General features: G+C 47.6%; 1 protein-coding gene across 1 annotated transcript in view; it reads left to right on the forward strand.

Annotated features, from left to right (window-relative positions):
* CHRDL2 (chordin like 2) overlaps nt 1-16887 on the forward strand; it is a 75382-nt gene that overhangs the window by 47288 nt on the left and 11207 nt on the right. The window contains exons 7-10 of the mRNA XM_032765034.2: nt 1631-1802; nt 3172-3366; nt 6674-6856; nt 14099-14191. Of these exons, the coding sequence (XP_032620925.1) occupies nt 1631-1802; nt 3172-3366; nt 6674-6856; nt 14099-14191 (643 nt within the window). The remainder of the gene's footprint in view (nt 1-1630; nt 1803-3171; nt 3367-6673; nt 6857-14098; nt 14192-16887) is intronic.

Raw genomic sequence — 16887 nt, forward strand, 5'->3', positions numbered from 1 at the left:
ATCTAGTTTTAGCTTTCCTCACTGCACCAGACCAATGGTCCATCTAGTTCAGCATCCTGTCTTCTGAATGTGGCCAGTGCCCAATGCTTTAGAGGGAATGAACAGAGCAGGGCAATTATCGAGTGATCCATCCTCTGTCATCCACTCCCGACTTTTGACTGTCAAAGGTTTAGGGATACCCAGAGCATGGGGTTGTGTCCCTGATCTTCTTGGCTAATAGCTATAGATGGACCCATCCTCCAGGAACTTATCAAATTCTTTTTTTAACCCAGTTATACTTTCAATGTAACCTGGGAGCAGAGAGGTGTCAGTAGTGGCACACTTGGGTACTGGTAGGACTGGGAATAGAAGCCAGGGGTCTTGACTCCCAGTTCAGTGCCTTAACCACTTTACTGCTGATGTAAAAAGAAAAAGCGCCGCTGGCCACTGGCATAGACCCCATAGCCCTGAGCAGGTTTAAATGATATGGTGGTTTAAATGCTAGAGGCAGTCGGAACCTTGTCTACATTAGTGCCTCCCATTGGTGCTGCTCCCTATTGGAGTGACTCCAGGATTAGCTGCAGAAAACAGCCAGGGGCAAACACAATCTAGTTACCGTGCAGTGATAGCAATTGCTTTTGCTCAGAATACCGGTTTCTCCCCTTTCCCTCGTACAAATATAGCCCATTCCTCCCAGAGCATGGCAGCCAGAGCCTGAGCTGGATGGGAGCATGTTTTCCTACTGCCTTGCTGGCTAGTCTTTGTATCCACACTACTAGGGAGGAAAAAGTGAGTTCCTGGCTCCTTTAGGTTGATTCATGACGATTTTGGGTTGGATGACCAGTTCCAGGTTTTCAGGAATAGGTCACTTACAGCTTCTTGTCCTTACTCTTTCCAAAGCCCCGTGCCCAAAATGCCGGCACCACACCTCTCCAATCTATAAAACTCCAGAAATAGCCACAAGGAGATCCTTTATGCTATGTGTCTTGTCTCATTTTTCTCTGGAATCCCAAAGCCAGGAGCAAGGTATTCCCATGCAGTGCAGGATTATCAGTCTTGAGAGAACACTGACTTTTCTGCTGGCCTGCAGCCTATATTGACCTCGGGGCTGGGTGTGTCCCGGGATAAACACAGAATATGACCCATTGACTAGGTTCAGAAGCCAAGAGTAGCTTTGCTAATGTCAAACATGGTATTTGACTTGACGCATGCTGTGTGGGAGTGCGATTGAGTGGCAGGAATTGAGGAAGGGTAGCAAATTTCAACACAACCATTATTGTGAGTGTTACGGTAGCACTTAGAGGCCCCGCCGAAGATCTGGGCCTCATTGTCATGGGTGCTGCACACACAGAGTAAGAGAGAGTCCTTGCGCCAGAGAGCCTGCAATCAAAACAGACACGACAGAAGGATAAACAGAGGCACAGAGAAGTGAAATGATTTGCCCAAGACCACCCAGTGGCAGAGCCTGGAATAGCACCCAGGTCCCCTGATCTCTATGCACTAGACCATGCTGCCTCTTTAGATGCTCAGCATTTCCTCCTCACAGCAAATGTGTGCATGATTTTGAGCTAGCATTTCCCATAAAGCACTGCAGACAGAGCAGCCGAACTGCCTGGTACTCAGTAGTATCCTTGTTTCCGGCCTTTCACAGAGACACTCTCAAGAGCAGTGCTTGGGGGATTTGGTGAGCAAGAGATTGCTTGGCGGGACTGCTTCCACTGTGATAAGTTCCTCGCTGGAGTTCATTCCCAGGGGCTTCAAGCCAAAAGGAGGCGGAGCTGGCACTACCGTCAAATTCATCTTGAAAGAAAAGCACAAGAAAGGTGACAGGCTGTTCATTCCTGGGGGCGAGGTTTCGGTGTGTTCCCCAGGAAGCGGGCATGTGGTGGGAGGGATCGCTCAGCGGTTTTAGCATTGACCTGCTAAACCCAGGGTTGTGAGTTCAGTCCTTGAGGGGGCCATTTAGGGATCTAGGGGCAAAAATCTGTCTGGGGATTGGTCCTGCTTTGAGCAGGGGGTTGGACTAGATAACCTCCTGAGGTTCCTTCCAACCCTGATATTCTATGATTCTCTGCTGGCTTCTGGAGCACAGCAGAATCCAGTTAATTGCAGCTATATAAACAGCAGACTGGGGAGTGTACGTCTGCACATGACAAGTCAGATTAAATGCCATGCCTGGGGTGGTGAGCCCATCACATCTCTCTCAGGGGTCAGCTCATTACCGGTGCCCAGCCTGTGACTCCCAGATGCATCCTCCATTCAGGGAACTACCTCTTCCCAGGCAAAAAGAGAGTTTGTGGGGAGGGTTAGCTTCTGTGACCTCCTGGGACAGGGATCCTTGCAGTGGGGAGGAAGAGCCAGTGTGGAACACAAGGTCCCTCCTCAGGCTCCCTGGAAAACCTGCAGAAACATTTACACAGCCTGGGCTGGGACTGTAGTAACTTTTCTGTGGAGCTGCCCCTCGTGTTAGTGGCAGCAGTGGGCTAGTTTCTGTCAGGACAGCCCTGCCTGGTGTCCTTCTCCAGGAGAATCTCTGGGGAAACTAGAAAGTGGGGAGAGGGAGTGAGACAACCCCATGCAGCCTCCTGGAACTGTGTAGGAAAACTTGGATAACTTGGTGATGCCTTCCTCCTCCAGCTCCCTCCTGGGGATTTGTCTCTATGAGGGGACATTCTGGCCCTTGGAGGGGAGACCGCCAAGGAAAAGTCAGAGACCACAGCAACTTGTGTTGCAATTCAGTAGGTGGCGCTCTTCCCTCGGAGTAGTTCCAAACAGATGCATGTTGTCAAGGATCCCAACATTCTTTTTTCAGATACAGTCCTGACAACTCATGCTCATTAAAGATCTCAATGCAATTTATGCAGGAGTAAGGCTATTAGCCCTATTGACCTGGCCAAGTTCCAGCTCTTGTAGCTACATTCAGCGGCTTAAATCCTCCTTATAGTTTCATTTCCCTGTAATTTTCATACTCACCTTCTGTCCTGAAGTATTCTGTAGTATTGCTGCTGCCATGTTGTGCCCCAGAGGGGGTTGCACTGCAGTGGTGGGTGTTGCAATCCCTTTGACATAGTTTGCCTGTTAGTTTGGTAGTTTTGCAAAGTGCTTTGAGATCCATCAGGATGAAAGGCACCGTACAGAGGTACAACATGATTATTATTCTGTATTGTATTACCCTTCTCTCTTTCTCTTCAGCTTGCATTTACAATGGGAAGACCTACTCCCATGGAGAAGTGTGGCATCCCGTCTTCCGACTGTATGGAGTCCTACCATGCATCCTGTGTACCTGCACAGATGGGATCCAGGACTGCCAGAAGGTTACGTGTCCCAAGGAATATCCTTGTGAATATCCTGAGAAAGTAGAAGGGAAATGTTGTAAAACATGTCCAGGTACGTGGGAGAACAGCTAGACTATTGTCCCCAACATTCGCTGCTCTCTCCTGGTGTTTTGCCTTCATTTATTGCTGGCTTCTCTTTCCTTTGGCTAGTTTTAATGCCCTGATCCTACATGTGCACTTGCTGAACTTCAAACAAGAGTAATCATGTGATTTCAATGGACTAAGCACATGTATGTGTTAACACATGGACTTTTGTGTCTCCTGATTGGAATCTGGTCTTTTTGTGAAAGCTTTTTGGCTTGAATCATAGGGATTAGAGATGGAAAAGACCTGTGAGGCCACCTGATCTGCCCCCTCTTCCAATGAAGGACTGTTTCCTAAGTTATGTCTCTTCATACTTCATTTAGCTTTAGAAGTTTAGGCAATGGAACTTCTCCAGCTTCTTTAGGAACCTACTTGGAACCAAGCGGTAGGAATTGCCGAGTGAAGCTGTATGGTCTACAGCTGTATGCTGTTCTACAGGAAGTCAGGTTAGATGATCACAGTGGTCCCTTCTGACCTTGAAATCTATGAATTTCACCGCTAGGAGCTTTTTCCCAGTGTACGTTTTACCGCAACTTAAATACTTTGCCGCAGCCTAAATGATTCCTCCTAAGCCCTTCCATGACTCGTAGGCTGTTATCACATCCCTCCCACTTCGTCACTGGTTAGCCATGTCACATGATTTTGGTATTGACTTTGGCGAGGAGTTAGGGTTCGTGGGTTCTAGTCCCAGCTCTGCCACTGATCCGTTGTGTTGTCTGGGGGCAAGTCACATTCTGCGCCATAGGCGCTCCCATTTGTAAAACCTCGCTGTGCCACAAAGGAGTGGTCGGGAGGCTTGCTTATTTGTTGGGCAAAAGCTCTGAAAGGTGCAACAGGGGTACAATTTGCTATCACTAGAATCAGTGCAGTTCAGATGGTGGTGCTATGCCTCCTCTATTGGGCCGTGTTGATCAAACATGCACTGACTTTAATGGGGGGTTTGTCTGCTTTAGGACTATGGAGGCCAGTGTTGGCAATGATGGAGGTGGGCAGGCTGGGTACACCTCTGTTAGCATCTTGCTAAATCCAGACAGCTAGCTGAATGCTTATGTTATGGTCATTGCAAAACACCCCTCCGCTTTTCTCTCTCACTCTCAGGATTCCGATGTTATTTATATCAGTGGAAATCAGGAGGAACTCCAGTGCAGTGGAGGGAGATACACCAGTGCAGGACTGGTGTGAGAGCAGAATCAGACCCTATAGTCTCACTCCTAAAATAAACTCCCTGTGTTTATTGATAAGCAGACTTTCTCTGGAGTAGTGTGAAAAGCTTACCAGCCAAAAGGGCGAGAGAACAAGGCGAAATTCAGCGGTGGGAGGGAGCTCCTCTGATTTCCAGGAACCTCAACCAAATGCAACAAACTGGCTTCCAAATCTGAAAGCAAATTCTTAGTTACCGCAGAAGCCAAAAATTGACGATGCACGTTCGCTTGGTAGTGTTAAAAATTGCTTAAGGTTGTAAATATCCCTCCAGCGATCACCCTCCCAACTGACATGGCAGGCCAGATTCAGAGGTGATATGCAAGGGAGTGTGGGTGACACCTCAATACACGGGTGTGAGTGAATATAAAGGGGGCTGATTCTGATCACACTTATACCTGGAGCCTGATCCTGGAGCTACACCGTTACACACCAGCCAAAGATCTAGCCCCTGTTTTACTTTGGGGCCATCCCATTGGTTTAATTGAAACTATTCCTGATTGGCTGGGGAAAGTGAGATCACAAGCAGGCCCCGTGAGTCTGAACTAGTGTAAATGACATATCAATGGGCCAGAAGAGAGGGGTGCAGCCAGAAGAGCCTCTACCAGGCAGGTGCTGGGAGGTGCCAATTCAGAGTAGCTGTGCCCAGGCTGGATTGTCCTCTCAGATACAACTAATTAAATCAGGAGTCACCCCATGAAGTCAATGGAGTTACCCATGTAAAGCCAGTTTAAGAAGCCCAGGGGAGCAGCCCACAGCTACTTTAATATACATCTTCTGACACCTTCCTCTCATTCACTGCTCAGGACAGGAAGATTTGCCTTGTTTTCCTGAAGCCCATGCCCCAAACCCCATTAACAACACTGTCCAGAGCTTTTGTCTTCTAGAGTCTCAATGCCCCTCTCCCTTCCCTTGCAGGGAGGTCCAGCAGATGACCTGCAGAGGGGACTGATCAATCCCACATGCTCCGCCAGTGTGTTGCATACACTTCCAAATTACTAGTGTAGCCCGACATAGCTTTGCTGACTTCAGTGGAGCTGTGCAGATTTACAGCAGCTGAGGATCTGACCCAAAATTGGTAAATCATCCCCCACATTGAAGAGTGTCCAGATCCAGGGATTTGGTTTGAGCCCTGCTTTATCCCCACTGAAGTCAATGAGGGTAGGTCTACGCAGCATTTTAGAGCAAGCCTCCCAACTTGGGTCGACAGACTTGGGCTAGTGGGGCTTGTGCTAGCGGTGTAGACAAGCTGTGTAGACAGGGCTTGGAAGTTGCAGCTCGGGCTCTGAAGTCCCAGCCCCCTTCCCTAGATATACCCTAAGAGGCTCTCCTGGGTAGGGAGAGCAAATCATGTTGCGATCCACTGACAGGATCTGAGATGAGAATTTTGCCCGGTTTTGTTCTGAGAAGGTTTTCAGTTTGCTGCTATCTGATCCCTGTCACTTTCTGTGTACAACACAGAGGCTGTGAGTTGGAAAAATAATGTTTTTTAACAATCCACATGGCAAATAACAGAGAACTTAAAAAAAACTACCTTCTCCATTGCTAACGCTAGGGTACTTCACTATCTCAGCATTCAGTAGCAATATGGTTATGGTCACCATCTACTTACAGAGAACTAAATGGTCTCCTTTTAAAACTCATCATAATATCTGGTGCTCCTTATTTTCAGACAGTGCCTTCAGACACAATTATACTACAGTCAGAGGTGTGATTGGAGCTTGGGTAGGCATACCCATGCTGGCTTCTCTCTAGCTAGCATGGCTAAAATTAGCAGTGAAGACACAGGCACGGATCCTGGCATGGACTAGGAATGTGAGGACATGCTTAGGGTTCTGGGTGGGCTTGAACCGCCCACACTGAAGCCTGTGGTATTGTGTCTTCACTGCTATCGGTATGCATGCTAACTAGATCAAAGTCAGCTCAGGTATGTCTACCTGAGCTGTAATCACACCTCTGATTGCAGTGTGGACTTGCTCTGAGTCGTAAATAAAAGGCTTGGTCTCCAGTCTTTGTGCCACTCTTATTGACTACATAGCTGCGAAACAATTAATGCTGACTTTGTTTGTGCCTAGATGCCAAAGTCAAGCCCACCGATGAAATAAATACCCCCCGATGTGCCAAGGATCTGAACAGGGTATTGGTCTACATGTTTGTGCCACCCGGCTCTGACAGCCCACAGGAAGACCTGAGGAAAATTGCAATCGAGAGAGACTCTTCTGAAGACGTGGAAATTTACAGCTGGAAACTGGTAAAAGGTGAATCTGGTGAATGAAACCAGCAAAGGATTTTTAAAGGTTATTTGAAGGATCATTGGCCATACCTGTTTAGTCTCCTCTCCAGCTTTGGCAGGACAATCACGTTTTTGGCTTCTTTCTGCAGTGCTCCTACCTAGGGCTACGTCTACACTACAGGATAAATTTGAATTAGCTTAAACCGATTTTATAAAACAGATATTATAAAGTTGATTGTCCGCGTCCACACTAGGCATATTAATTCGGTGGTGTGCGTCCATGGTCCGAGGCTAGCATCGATTTCTGGAGCGGTGCACTGTGGGTAGCTACTGTAAAATAATGAGGCCGATAATGTCGATTTGCGTCCACACTAACCCTAATCCGATATAGTAATATCGATTTTAGCGTTACTCCTCTCATTTTGTAGGAGTACAGAAATCGATTTAAAGAGCCCTTTAAATCAATATAAAGAGCAGTGTAGTGTGGACGGGTGCAGCATTAAATCGATTTAATGCTGTTAAAATTGGTTTAACAGCGTAGTGTAGACCAGGCCTAGGTAACCTCTGCCTGCTGACTTGGAGACATCTCCATAGTTAGCATTGGTTGGAGGTGTCTGGTAACCCCATTGTAAGATAGACCTGATACACAGTAGTTGAGTAAACCAGTCTGGATAAAATCTGACCCTCCTTCAACCATTGCCCTTGAATTCACACCAAACCCAAGGTGAACTCTTTCTGACATTCAAAACAGTTCCATGCATTCCTTTTCATTTTTGCCTGAGCCGTGTCCTCTCCATCTTGCTCCCCAAACTGAAAGAGCAAACATTGCAATACTGCAATAAAGCTCTTCTCATGACTTGGAGACTGACTCAACAGGAAGCAGCAAACACTGGAAATCAACATCACACAACATGTCAAATTCTCCAGACTTGATGGATTTGGATCCAAACTTTTGAATACTGATCTGACCCAAAACTCTCAATTTTTGAGGTTGAAGTAAAGCTAATAAGCAGTAAAATGAGAGGAAACCTCAAATGAAACACTATACATATAGTAAGGTACCGTGCAGTTTCCTCAGCTGGTGTAAGTCAGCGTCACTCCACTGACTTCAAATGATCTACACCAATTTACAATAGAAGGGGACTGGAAGTCCTTTCCAGTCCTACATCTTCAAAAACAACAAGAAGTCCGGTGGCACCTTAAAGACTAACACACTAACATCCTATGTTCTTATTTACACCAGCTGAGGATCTGGCCCGTTGGACCCGTTAGCCACTATCTACTGCCCATTGTAATTCAGATTCTTGATTTAGTAGATGATTGTTCTGTGGATCACCCATAATAAACAGGAGCGGGCTAGAAGGCTCTGGGTGCTTGAAAATGGAGGGTATTATTATACCAGAAGATCTCCATTTCAGTTGTTCCGTATGGTTCACTAAGCTCATATTCTATCCATATCCATAAACAGCTTCTTTCTTTCATTGGCCAGATTCTTCTTCCTCAGATGACCTCTATAATATATAATATAATATGAAGGCTGTACCGATCTAGGTTTTAATAAGGACACCCATCAGCATGATATCTGAGCTCCTCCACTGGAGTACCCATCCCTCCTAGGTTTGTCCCTGTCTCCAGCCATGGATGCTGAGATTGACAGGCACTGAAGGATTGTCACAGTCTGAGACATTGACTCAGGATATCGGGCCAAGTTCATGAGCAGACACTGGCTGCTCATCATTGGTTGGCAGGCGTCATTACCAAAACAGTGCATGGTGTGGTCCTCCCACCTACCAAGGCCAAATGCTTAATGCCTCCAGGGAGCTTGCAGCTTTGCCAGCCAAGACAGGGAAAGCCCTCATCCAAGAGTGCAGTTCTGCTCTTTTGCTTGGCAGCATAGAGTGTTACTGCTGGGAGGCTGTGTGAGCTCAGGCACGTATGGATTCCACCACTACGCTGTATTTCACTTGAGTAACAGAAGAAGATTTGTGGGTGCAGGGAGGCTGGGAGCAGACCACTGGCGTTCATCCACTTCGCTATTGTGTGTGACCTATCGTATTTCTCACCCCTAAGCAGTATTATTTATTCCTGCTTTGTTACAGTCTGTGTCTACACATCACCTCAACTATAATAGTATAGGGCCTGATTCTGGGCCTGTGGAAATCAGTGCAAACTTTGCCATTGATTTCAGAGGGTGCAAGAGGACACTCTTCATGTGTTTCATCTGAGGATCTCAAAGCACTTTGCAAATATAGAATCAGAGAAATGTCCGGCTGGAAGATAAATCCAGAGGTCATCTAGTCCAGCCCCCCGTGCTGACGCAGGATTAAGTACACCGAGACCTAACATCATGTTAATTTAGTAAGCATGGCAACACCCTTGTGAAGCAGGCGAGTGCTGTTATTTCCTAAGGCATTGTAAACCACTAGCATTGATTTTTACATTCGGTTTCTATGCTTAGAGCTGGGGGCAGAGAGCAGAAAGAAGTGGGCTTTGAGGAGACTGTTGCAGGAGCTGGGGGGTGGAACTTGCATGGTAAAAACGATCCATCTTTCCCTTAGCCCCCTGCTGCCATTGTTGTCCCTCCCTAGTGGGACTCCTGGGGAGCAGATAGAGGAGCTGAGCCCCGTAGTCACATCACAGGGTGGAACGCACATACTGTTTTTTTCTGTCCCTGTCTCTTTTTATTCAGGCTGTTGATAAGACTGTTTTAGGGAGCATTTTAGCAGAGTTTATCTCTCTCTCTCCCCTCCCCACCTCCTGGAATTACTGGGTGAGGTTCTCTGGCCTTTATGCAGGCCAGATTAGCTGATCAAAATGGTACGTTTTGGCTTTAAAATCTATGATTCTGTGAAAAGTAGCAATTATCCCTGTCTCAGAGACACAGACACATGTACCTTGTTGGCCAGGCCTGTGTCAAGTGACATTCTCTCTCTCACACACACACATGTATGCTGCTGTTGGGACCGTGCAGCACTCTATAGACACACACTCGGGGCTGTGTCAGTTCACACACAGACGTGCACACGGTTTTCTCAGGACAGCAGAGGGCTCTTTGCCCATTAGGAAAGGTGAATGAAGGAGAAAAGCAAGGATCCCTTCAGGAAGCTGTGCTCCTTAAGAGGACAGGATGTCTGTCTCTCTCCACCTATCTGCTAACCCTGCTGGATTCTCTTAGCCCCTCACACAGAAGACTTCTTCTCTGTGAAGCCCCCATGGGTCCTATTGAAATGGATGCTCCAGTGTGATCCATAATCTACTCTGACCTTTTATAGCTAAGAAAGTTCAATGTTTTCTAACTAAGGTACTTACATGGCCCCCATCACCAAAGAAGACGAGCATCTTCAAACTCCCAATGTATTTCTCCTCACACCACCCCTGCGAGATAGGGCAGGGCTGTTATCTCCATACAACAGATGGGGAACTGAGGCCCAGAGTGACTAGGTGATTTGCCCAGGGTCATGTGAGATGTTTGTGTCAGAAGAGGAATCGAACATGGGTGCTCTACAGCCCAGGTGAGCACCCTAGTCACTGGACCATATGTCATCAGTCATTAACTAAGCCTCTAAGCACTCAGGTGAGGGAGGTATTATACCCATTTTATACAGAGAGCTCACTGAGGCTGCCCAAAGGCACAGATCAGCTCAGAGCCAGAGCCAGAAATGGAGCCCAGGAGTCAGGACTAAGGCCGGGTGACTTTTTTTTTTTTGGCTAATAGTAAACTCACCAGAAAATGCATTTCTCTGGGTGCTGAAACTATTTGTGAATTTAGGTCAAATTTGGCAAGTAGCTTCAACTGAAAAAAACGGAAAACAAGAATTTTGGAAATGTCTGAAACGTTGATCTGAAACGACATTTTCTAAATGTTTTGTTCGACCTGAAGGAAATGTTTTCAGGTTTTTTATTTCATTGAGACGAACTGAAAAAAACAACTCAATTTGGGTTTGAAATTAACTGATCTTTTCTTCGTTCTTTTCAGTTAGGCCACCAAATCGAAAAATCAAAAACGATTCAGTCAGCTGTAGTCATGCCTTTGAGTCCTCTGCTTCAACCACTAGTCGACACTTCCTCTCACATCCCAAACCAGTGGACACAGAGGCTGCCCTTGGCAGGACAGAGGCTAAGTGAGAGGGTGAGGAAGGATGTTCCAGGCATACCTGGCACATTTGTCAGCACTTCACTACTTAATAGGAATGTCATAATACCTAATCCATCTTAAAGGTCATTTCCATTGCTAAATACATATTCTGGTTTTCCTGAATTAAACAATTGACTCAAACGCCCCCGCTCACATTCTGACTCTGGCACAAAAGAAGCATAAATCTATATAGAAATATTTTTATATTTCCTAGTCAAGCTACATTTCTAAACTGGAGGATTAAAAAAAATGTTGGCTGCTGAATGCCTAGAAAAATGAAATATGAATCAACATCAGCCAGTTCCATGGACATGGGAAAGAGGGGGTCTGAAAGGAGGGGTGCAGAGATGAGGCTGGAGATGTTTGTCAGGAGGGCAATGAGAGAGAGACAGAGCCCTGTTGTTATTGTCGGTGCTATGGTAGCAGCTAGAGGCCCCAGTTGAGATCAGGTGCTAGGTGCTCTGCAGTGCAATGGGGCCTTGCTTGGCCTTGGCTGAGATCTCCAAGTGCTACTGTTATTAGTTATTCCTTTTATTACAGAGATATTTTGAAATCATGATAACTCAATGCAAATTTTTTTGTACCTTCCTCTGAAGGATCTGGTGTTGCGACTCTTGGAGACAGGATAATGGAGGAGATAATGGGATGTGAGCATAGGCGGCAGGTTTTATATGTTTGCGGTGCTCAGGCACCAGGAATATTCAGGGCTGGGGGCCCTGCTCCAGCAATATTTGGAGCTGGGTCTCTCCCCTGGTCCTACCTGGATTGGGCCCTGGCCCCCACGGGTCTCCCCCCACCCTGGCCCTGCCGTGTCCCTGCCTGATAGAAAGCAGTGCAGCGCTTCTCCCCTGCCTGCTTCTGCTGCCGGAGTAGAATGGCTCCCAGGCTACCCTTACCCTGCCCTTCGGCCCTAGCCCTGAGCCTCTCCAACACCCCAAACCCCTCATCCCCCCACTCCCTAATCCTCTGCCCCAGCCCTGAGCCCCCCCGCAGCATGAACCCCTCATCCTCATCCCCAACCCTCATCCCTCTGCACCCTAATCCTCTACCCCAGTCCTGAGCCCCCCCACATCATGAACCCCTCATCTTCAGCCCCACAGCCCTCACCCCACACCCCAACCCTCTGCCCTAGCCCTGAGCCCCATCCTGCATCATGAATTCCTCATCCTCAGCCCCACAGCCCTCACCCCTGCACTCCCTCCTATCCCCAAGCTCCCTCCCAGAGTATGCACCCCCTCCCAGAGCGTGCACCACCTCCCCTTTCTCACACACCCCTTCCCACCCCCAAACTCCCTCCCAGAGCCTGCTCCCCTCACCCCTTCCTACACCCCCACCCCCAGCCCAGAGCCTGCACCCAAACTCCATCCCAAAGCCTGTACCCCTCACCCCTCCTGCACACCCACCCTCTACCCCAGCCCAGACCCTGCACCCAGCACCCAAACTCCATCCCAAAGCCTGCACCCTGCACCCCTCCTGCACCCTAATCCCCAGCCCAGGGCCTGCACCCCAGACCTCCCCCCCCAAACCCCTCCCAGAGCCTTAGGCAGGTGGGGGCGGAGTTTGGGGGGTGGAGTTGGGGGGGCGGGTTCTGGCCACCACCAAAATTTCTACAAACTTGCCACCAATGGATGTGAGGAGTTACAGAGGGAGCTCTCCAAACCGGGCGACTGGGCAACAAAGTGGCAGATGAAATGCAATGTTGATACGTTCAAAGTTAGGTGCATTGGAACAAATAATGTCCACTATACATATACAATGAGCAGGGCCACCCAGAGGATTCAGGGGGCCTGGGGCAAAGCAGAGGAGCAGACATAAAAAAAGGTGCCACCCACTGCGGCGCTTGTGCTCACCCAGCAGTGCTCCGAGTCTTTGGTGGCGGCAGCGGCGGGCCCTTCACTTGCTCCATGTCTTCGGCAGCACTGAAGGACCCGCCGCCAAAGTGCTGCTGAAGACCCGGAGTGAGTGAAGGGCCTGCCACCGAAGTGCCACCGAAGACCCGGACCACTGCCGAGTGAGTAAAAATTAAAAAGGCACCTCTAGCTAGGGAAGAGATTCTTGGTCAGGGCTCATGGGGCCCCTGTGGGGCCCAGGACCTGGGGCAAATTGCCCCACTTGCCCTCCCCGGGGTTCTAAACCAGCTGTTACCACCCCAGAAAGAGATCTTAGAGTCACCGGAGATAGTTCTCTAAAAACTTCTGTTCAGAGCACAGCAGGAGTCAAAAAGGCTCACAGAACATTAGGAGCTACTGGGAAAGGGATAGATAATAAGACAGAAAATACCATATGCCAAGATATAAATCCATGGTGCGCCCACATCTTGAATACTCCTGCAGTTCTGGTTGCCCCATCTCAAAAAGGATTTAGTGAAACTGGAAAAAGTTCAGAGAAGGGCAAGAAAGATGATCAAGAGTATGGAATGGCTTCCATACGAGGAGAAACTAAAAGATTAGGGGTGTTCAGCTTAGACAAGAGATGACTAAGGTGGGATCTGATAAAGGTTTATACAACCACAAATGGTGTGGAGAAAGTGAATAGGGAAGGTTTATTTCCTTTTTCCTACAATACAAAAACCAGGGACCACTTGATGAAATTAACAGGCTGCAGGATTAATACAAACAAGAGGAAGTACTTTTTCATACAACACACAACTAACCTGTGGAACTCATTGCCATGGGATGTTGTGAAGGCCAGAAGTATACCTGGGTTCAAAAAAGAACTGGATAAGTTCTTGGGGAGAAGATGGTCAGGGGTGCAAGCCCATGGTTGTGGTGACCTTAAACCTCTGACTACCAGAAGTCAGGGATAGAAGACAGCGGTGGATCTCTCCATAATTGCTCTGTTCTGTACACTCCCCTTGATGCTCTGGTAAAGGCCACTGTTGGAGACAGGATACTGGGCAAGATGGGCCATGATCTGCCCGTATGGCAGCTCTTGTGTGCTTATTAGATGGACCACAGGTCTGAGCCAGTCTGGTGCTTCCACTATTCCTATGTTTTTATCTTTCTAATTAGCTAACTATTGAGAAGGGTTTTTTGTTGTTGATGGTGGTGGGGTTGTTCTGTTTTAAAATGGAGCTGATCTGTAAGCTATAACTGGCTGCAAAATATTCACGCCAATCATCTCTGTCCCCAGGAATATTTCATTTGATACAGATCATGAAGATCAGGAAACAGGAGTTCAACCCAGAAGCACAGAACTTTAGGCTGATCACCAGAACAAATGAAGGTACAAATAAAAAGAGATTCTTTACTTCTGTAATCTCTTGGCAATTGTAGCCTGGGTTCTACCGATACGTGTTCTGGACTCATCAGTCATCCCGTAAAGATCTTTTTCACCCCACTGAGCAAATGGGGGGAAATGAAATACAGTGTGAGCAAACTGGCTTGTCCACACGACGAGGTGTCTTTAAATGTGCACAGTCTGCTTTGTTACCAGTCACATTTTCACTTTATAATAATATTTGAAAGGCCAGCCAAGGTCCTTCAAGTGGACACATGATTACGCAACCCAAAGGTTACATCTCTCCAAAGTCCGTAAAACTGTTTGATTTTTATATCTAATCCATCTGGCATTACCGGAAAAAGTGACGTAATGGCTTTGACAAAACACTCCCCAAAATATTGAAATCCTCCTTAATGTTCCTGGAAGTGTGTAAATGTTGTAATAATCTGGCACCACCAGGCCACATGCTGACAGAGGGCTTGACCTGCATAGTCATTCACTGCTTGGTCCAGGCCAAGACTGATCATCTGATAGCTGTTCAGCAGCCTGTGGTACAGGAAAGTGAGGGTCTCAGCTCAGTGGAGCCGTGTCAGAGAGTAATAGAAATGTAGGGCTGAAAGGGACACAAGACCAGCCAGGAGTGGAGGAAGCTTCCTAAAAGTGTGGGGGGGGCCCTGGCACCCAAACCGTGCCCCCGCCCCCGAGGCCCCACCCTCCCCCCAAGATCCCACTCCCTGATTTCTCCTCTCTGCTCCCTCCCCTTTTCGCTCACCCTTATGACCGGTAAAAAGTGGTGGGGCCATGGCCCCTGGGTCCCCCCTGTTCTGGTGTCCCTGAGTCCAGCCCCTTGATTCGTGGCAGGACCTAGTAAGCCTAGACAGTCCCTGAGAGCTATTGGTCCAACTGTAGCGAGGTGCAACTGGGCCCCTCTAGCTTCTGCCCCTGCTGCCCTCACAAACCAGTCAGGGATGCTTCAGGTTGATGCAATCACCAGTGAATTTTATTTATATCTATTTCCTACCACCACCACCTTACTATCTATATACAGGATTTTACAGCCAGGCTTCACAAGCAGCAGACCAGAGTCACCAGTCCCTCTCAGCCTCTGGCCTCTCCTTGTATCTTCCCACCCTTCCAGCCTTTATAGCCCATGGCCTCTTAGGCTGGCAGGTGTTTCTAGTTGCCAAGCAGGCAGGGCTATACAGCCAGCCCCTATCCATTCCCCTTGATTGGGGCTGGCGTGGCAGGGGGCTGATTAAACACTTCATGCCTGGCACCCTGTCACATCAACCTGTTTTTAAAAACCTCCAATGATGGGGATTCCACAACCTCCCTTGCAAACCTAGTCCAGAGCTTAACTACCCTTAGAGTTAGAAATCTTTTTCTAAATATCCTAATTTCCACCTCACAAATCCTTCTGTTACAATTAGCACCGATGGGCACTTTTGTCACCAAAGGGGCCAGAGACTGAATGGACAGTGCAGATGGAGATTCCTGCTCCACCTAGAGAGGGTCCGGCTAGGAGAGAGATGAAGTGTATATCAGGGCTTATCCAAAGCCCATTAAGTAAATGGAATAACTCATTGGGTTCAGAGGGCTTTGAAGCAGGGTTGTGTGGGATTACTTGCCATCTGTCTGGTGGATAACCAGAGGACTTTAGTCTCTGAGGCCATCAGTCTATGTTTCCCTTCCTGGTCATTTCATGCATCCAGGTAGAGTTCCTCTAGGCAGTGTCAACCCACTCCCTGAACTCCGTTGCAGAGCAGTGGTCGGGAGAGCTTGTTTTAAACCTTTGACCCTTGTGCCTGTCCCTGATTTTCATTCGTTGTCTCCTGTGCACGCTTAAATCTTGGGTTATGTTATCCTGGGTCACCTGAGGAGACAGGGCCTTTTATTGATCTGGTTTGCTGTGCTCACGATCTCTGGATTTAAATAGGCTGGCACCTTTTGTGAGCACTCACATTCCTGAGTCATGCACAGTGCGCCGTTGTTTAATGTCATGCACAGCGGAGATTTCAAGAACAAAAATTAATTGGATTGCAAAATGTCCAAGGCAGAAATGCCTAAAATAACTATTAAAAATTCCTTTTGTTCATCCTTATTTCGCCCACACAAGGATTAACACGATGTCATTGTTATCCTGTTTTTCCCCGATGAAGCTTCCGATGACCTAAACACCCTGCCCTCTGCGATTTCACAAGTGTGTTGCTCTGAAAGGGACTGTGGTGTGAAAAAATAGCAAAGTTGTGAAATCATCAATTACAGTTAGCGAGATTTCTAGGAAAGCCTTGGCCAGCAATTGCCCAGTGACAGGAGACTAATTCAGCTAGAAAATATTTCTCCCAGATATGACAGTATTAGGGATACACAATCCTTCCTGGGATTAAAGGGGCTGAGATCAGCTAGTGGGACGATAAGGAAGGTTTCAAAGTACTGTATAGAATATTGGAATCAGAAACTTACTAGCAATACAAAAGACAGCCTCCCCAACATCTTCCGTGACTGATTTTCAGATGGGCGTACAATGATTATTGTGATAGTTCACAGTAAAATAAATCTGAACCAATATACAACAGCAGTGTGTGTCCTAGCCATCTGAAATATATATATGGCCCTGTCATGGTATAATTCCCCACTCTGGACCTTAGCGTCTAAAAGATGGGGTACCAGCATGAATTCCTCTAAGCTTAATCACCAGC

Source organism: Chelonoidis abingdonii, chromosome 1, assembly GCF_003597395.2.
Source record: "Chelonoidis abingdonii isolate Lonesome George chromosome 1, CheloAbing_2.0, whole genome shotgun sequence".
NCBI classification, from domain to species: domain Eukaryota; kingdom Metazoa; phylum Chordata; order Testudines; family Testudinidae; genus Chelonoidis; species Chelonoidis abingdonii.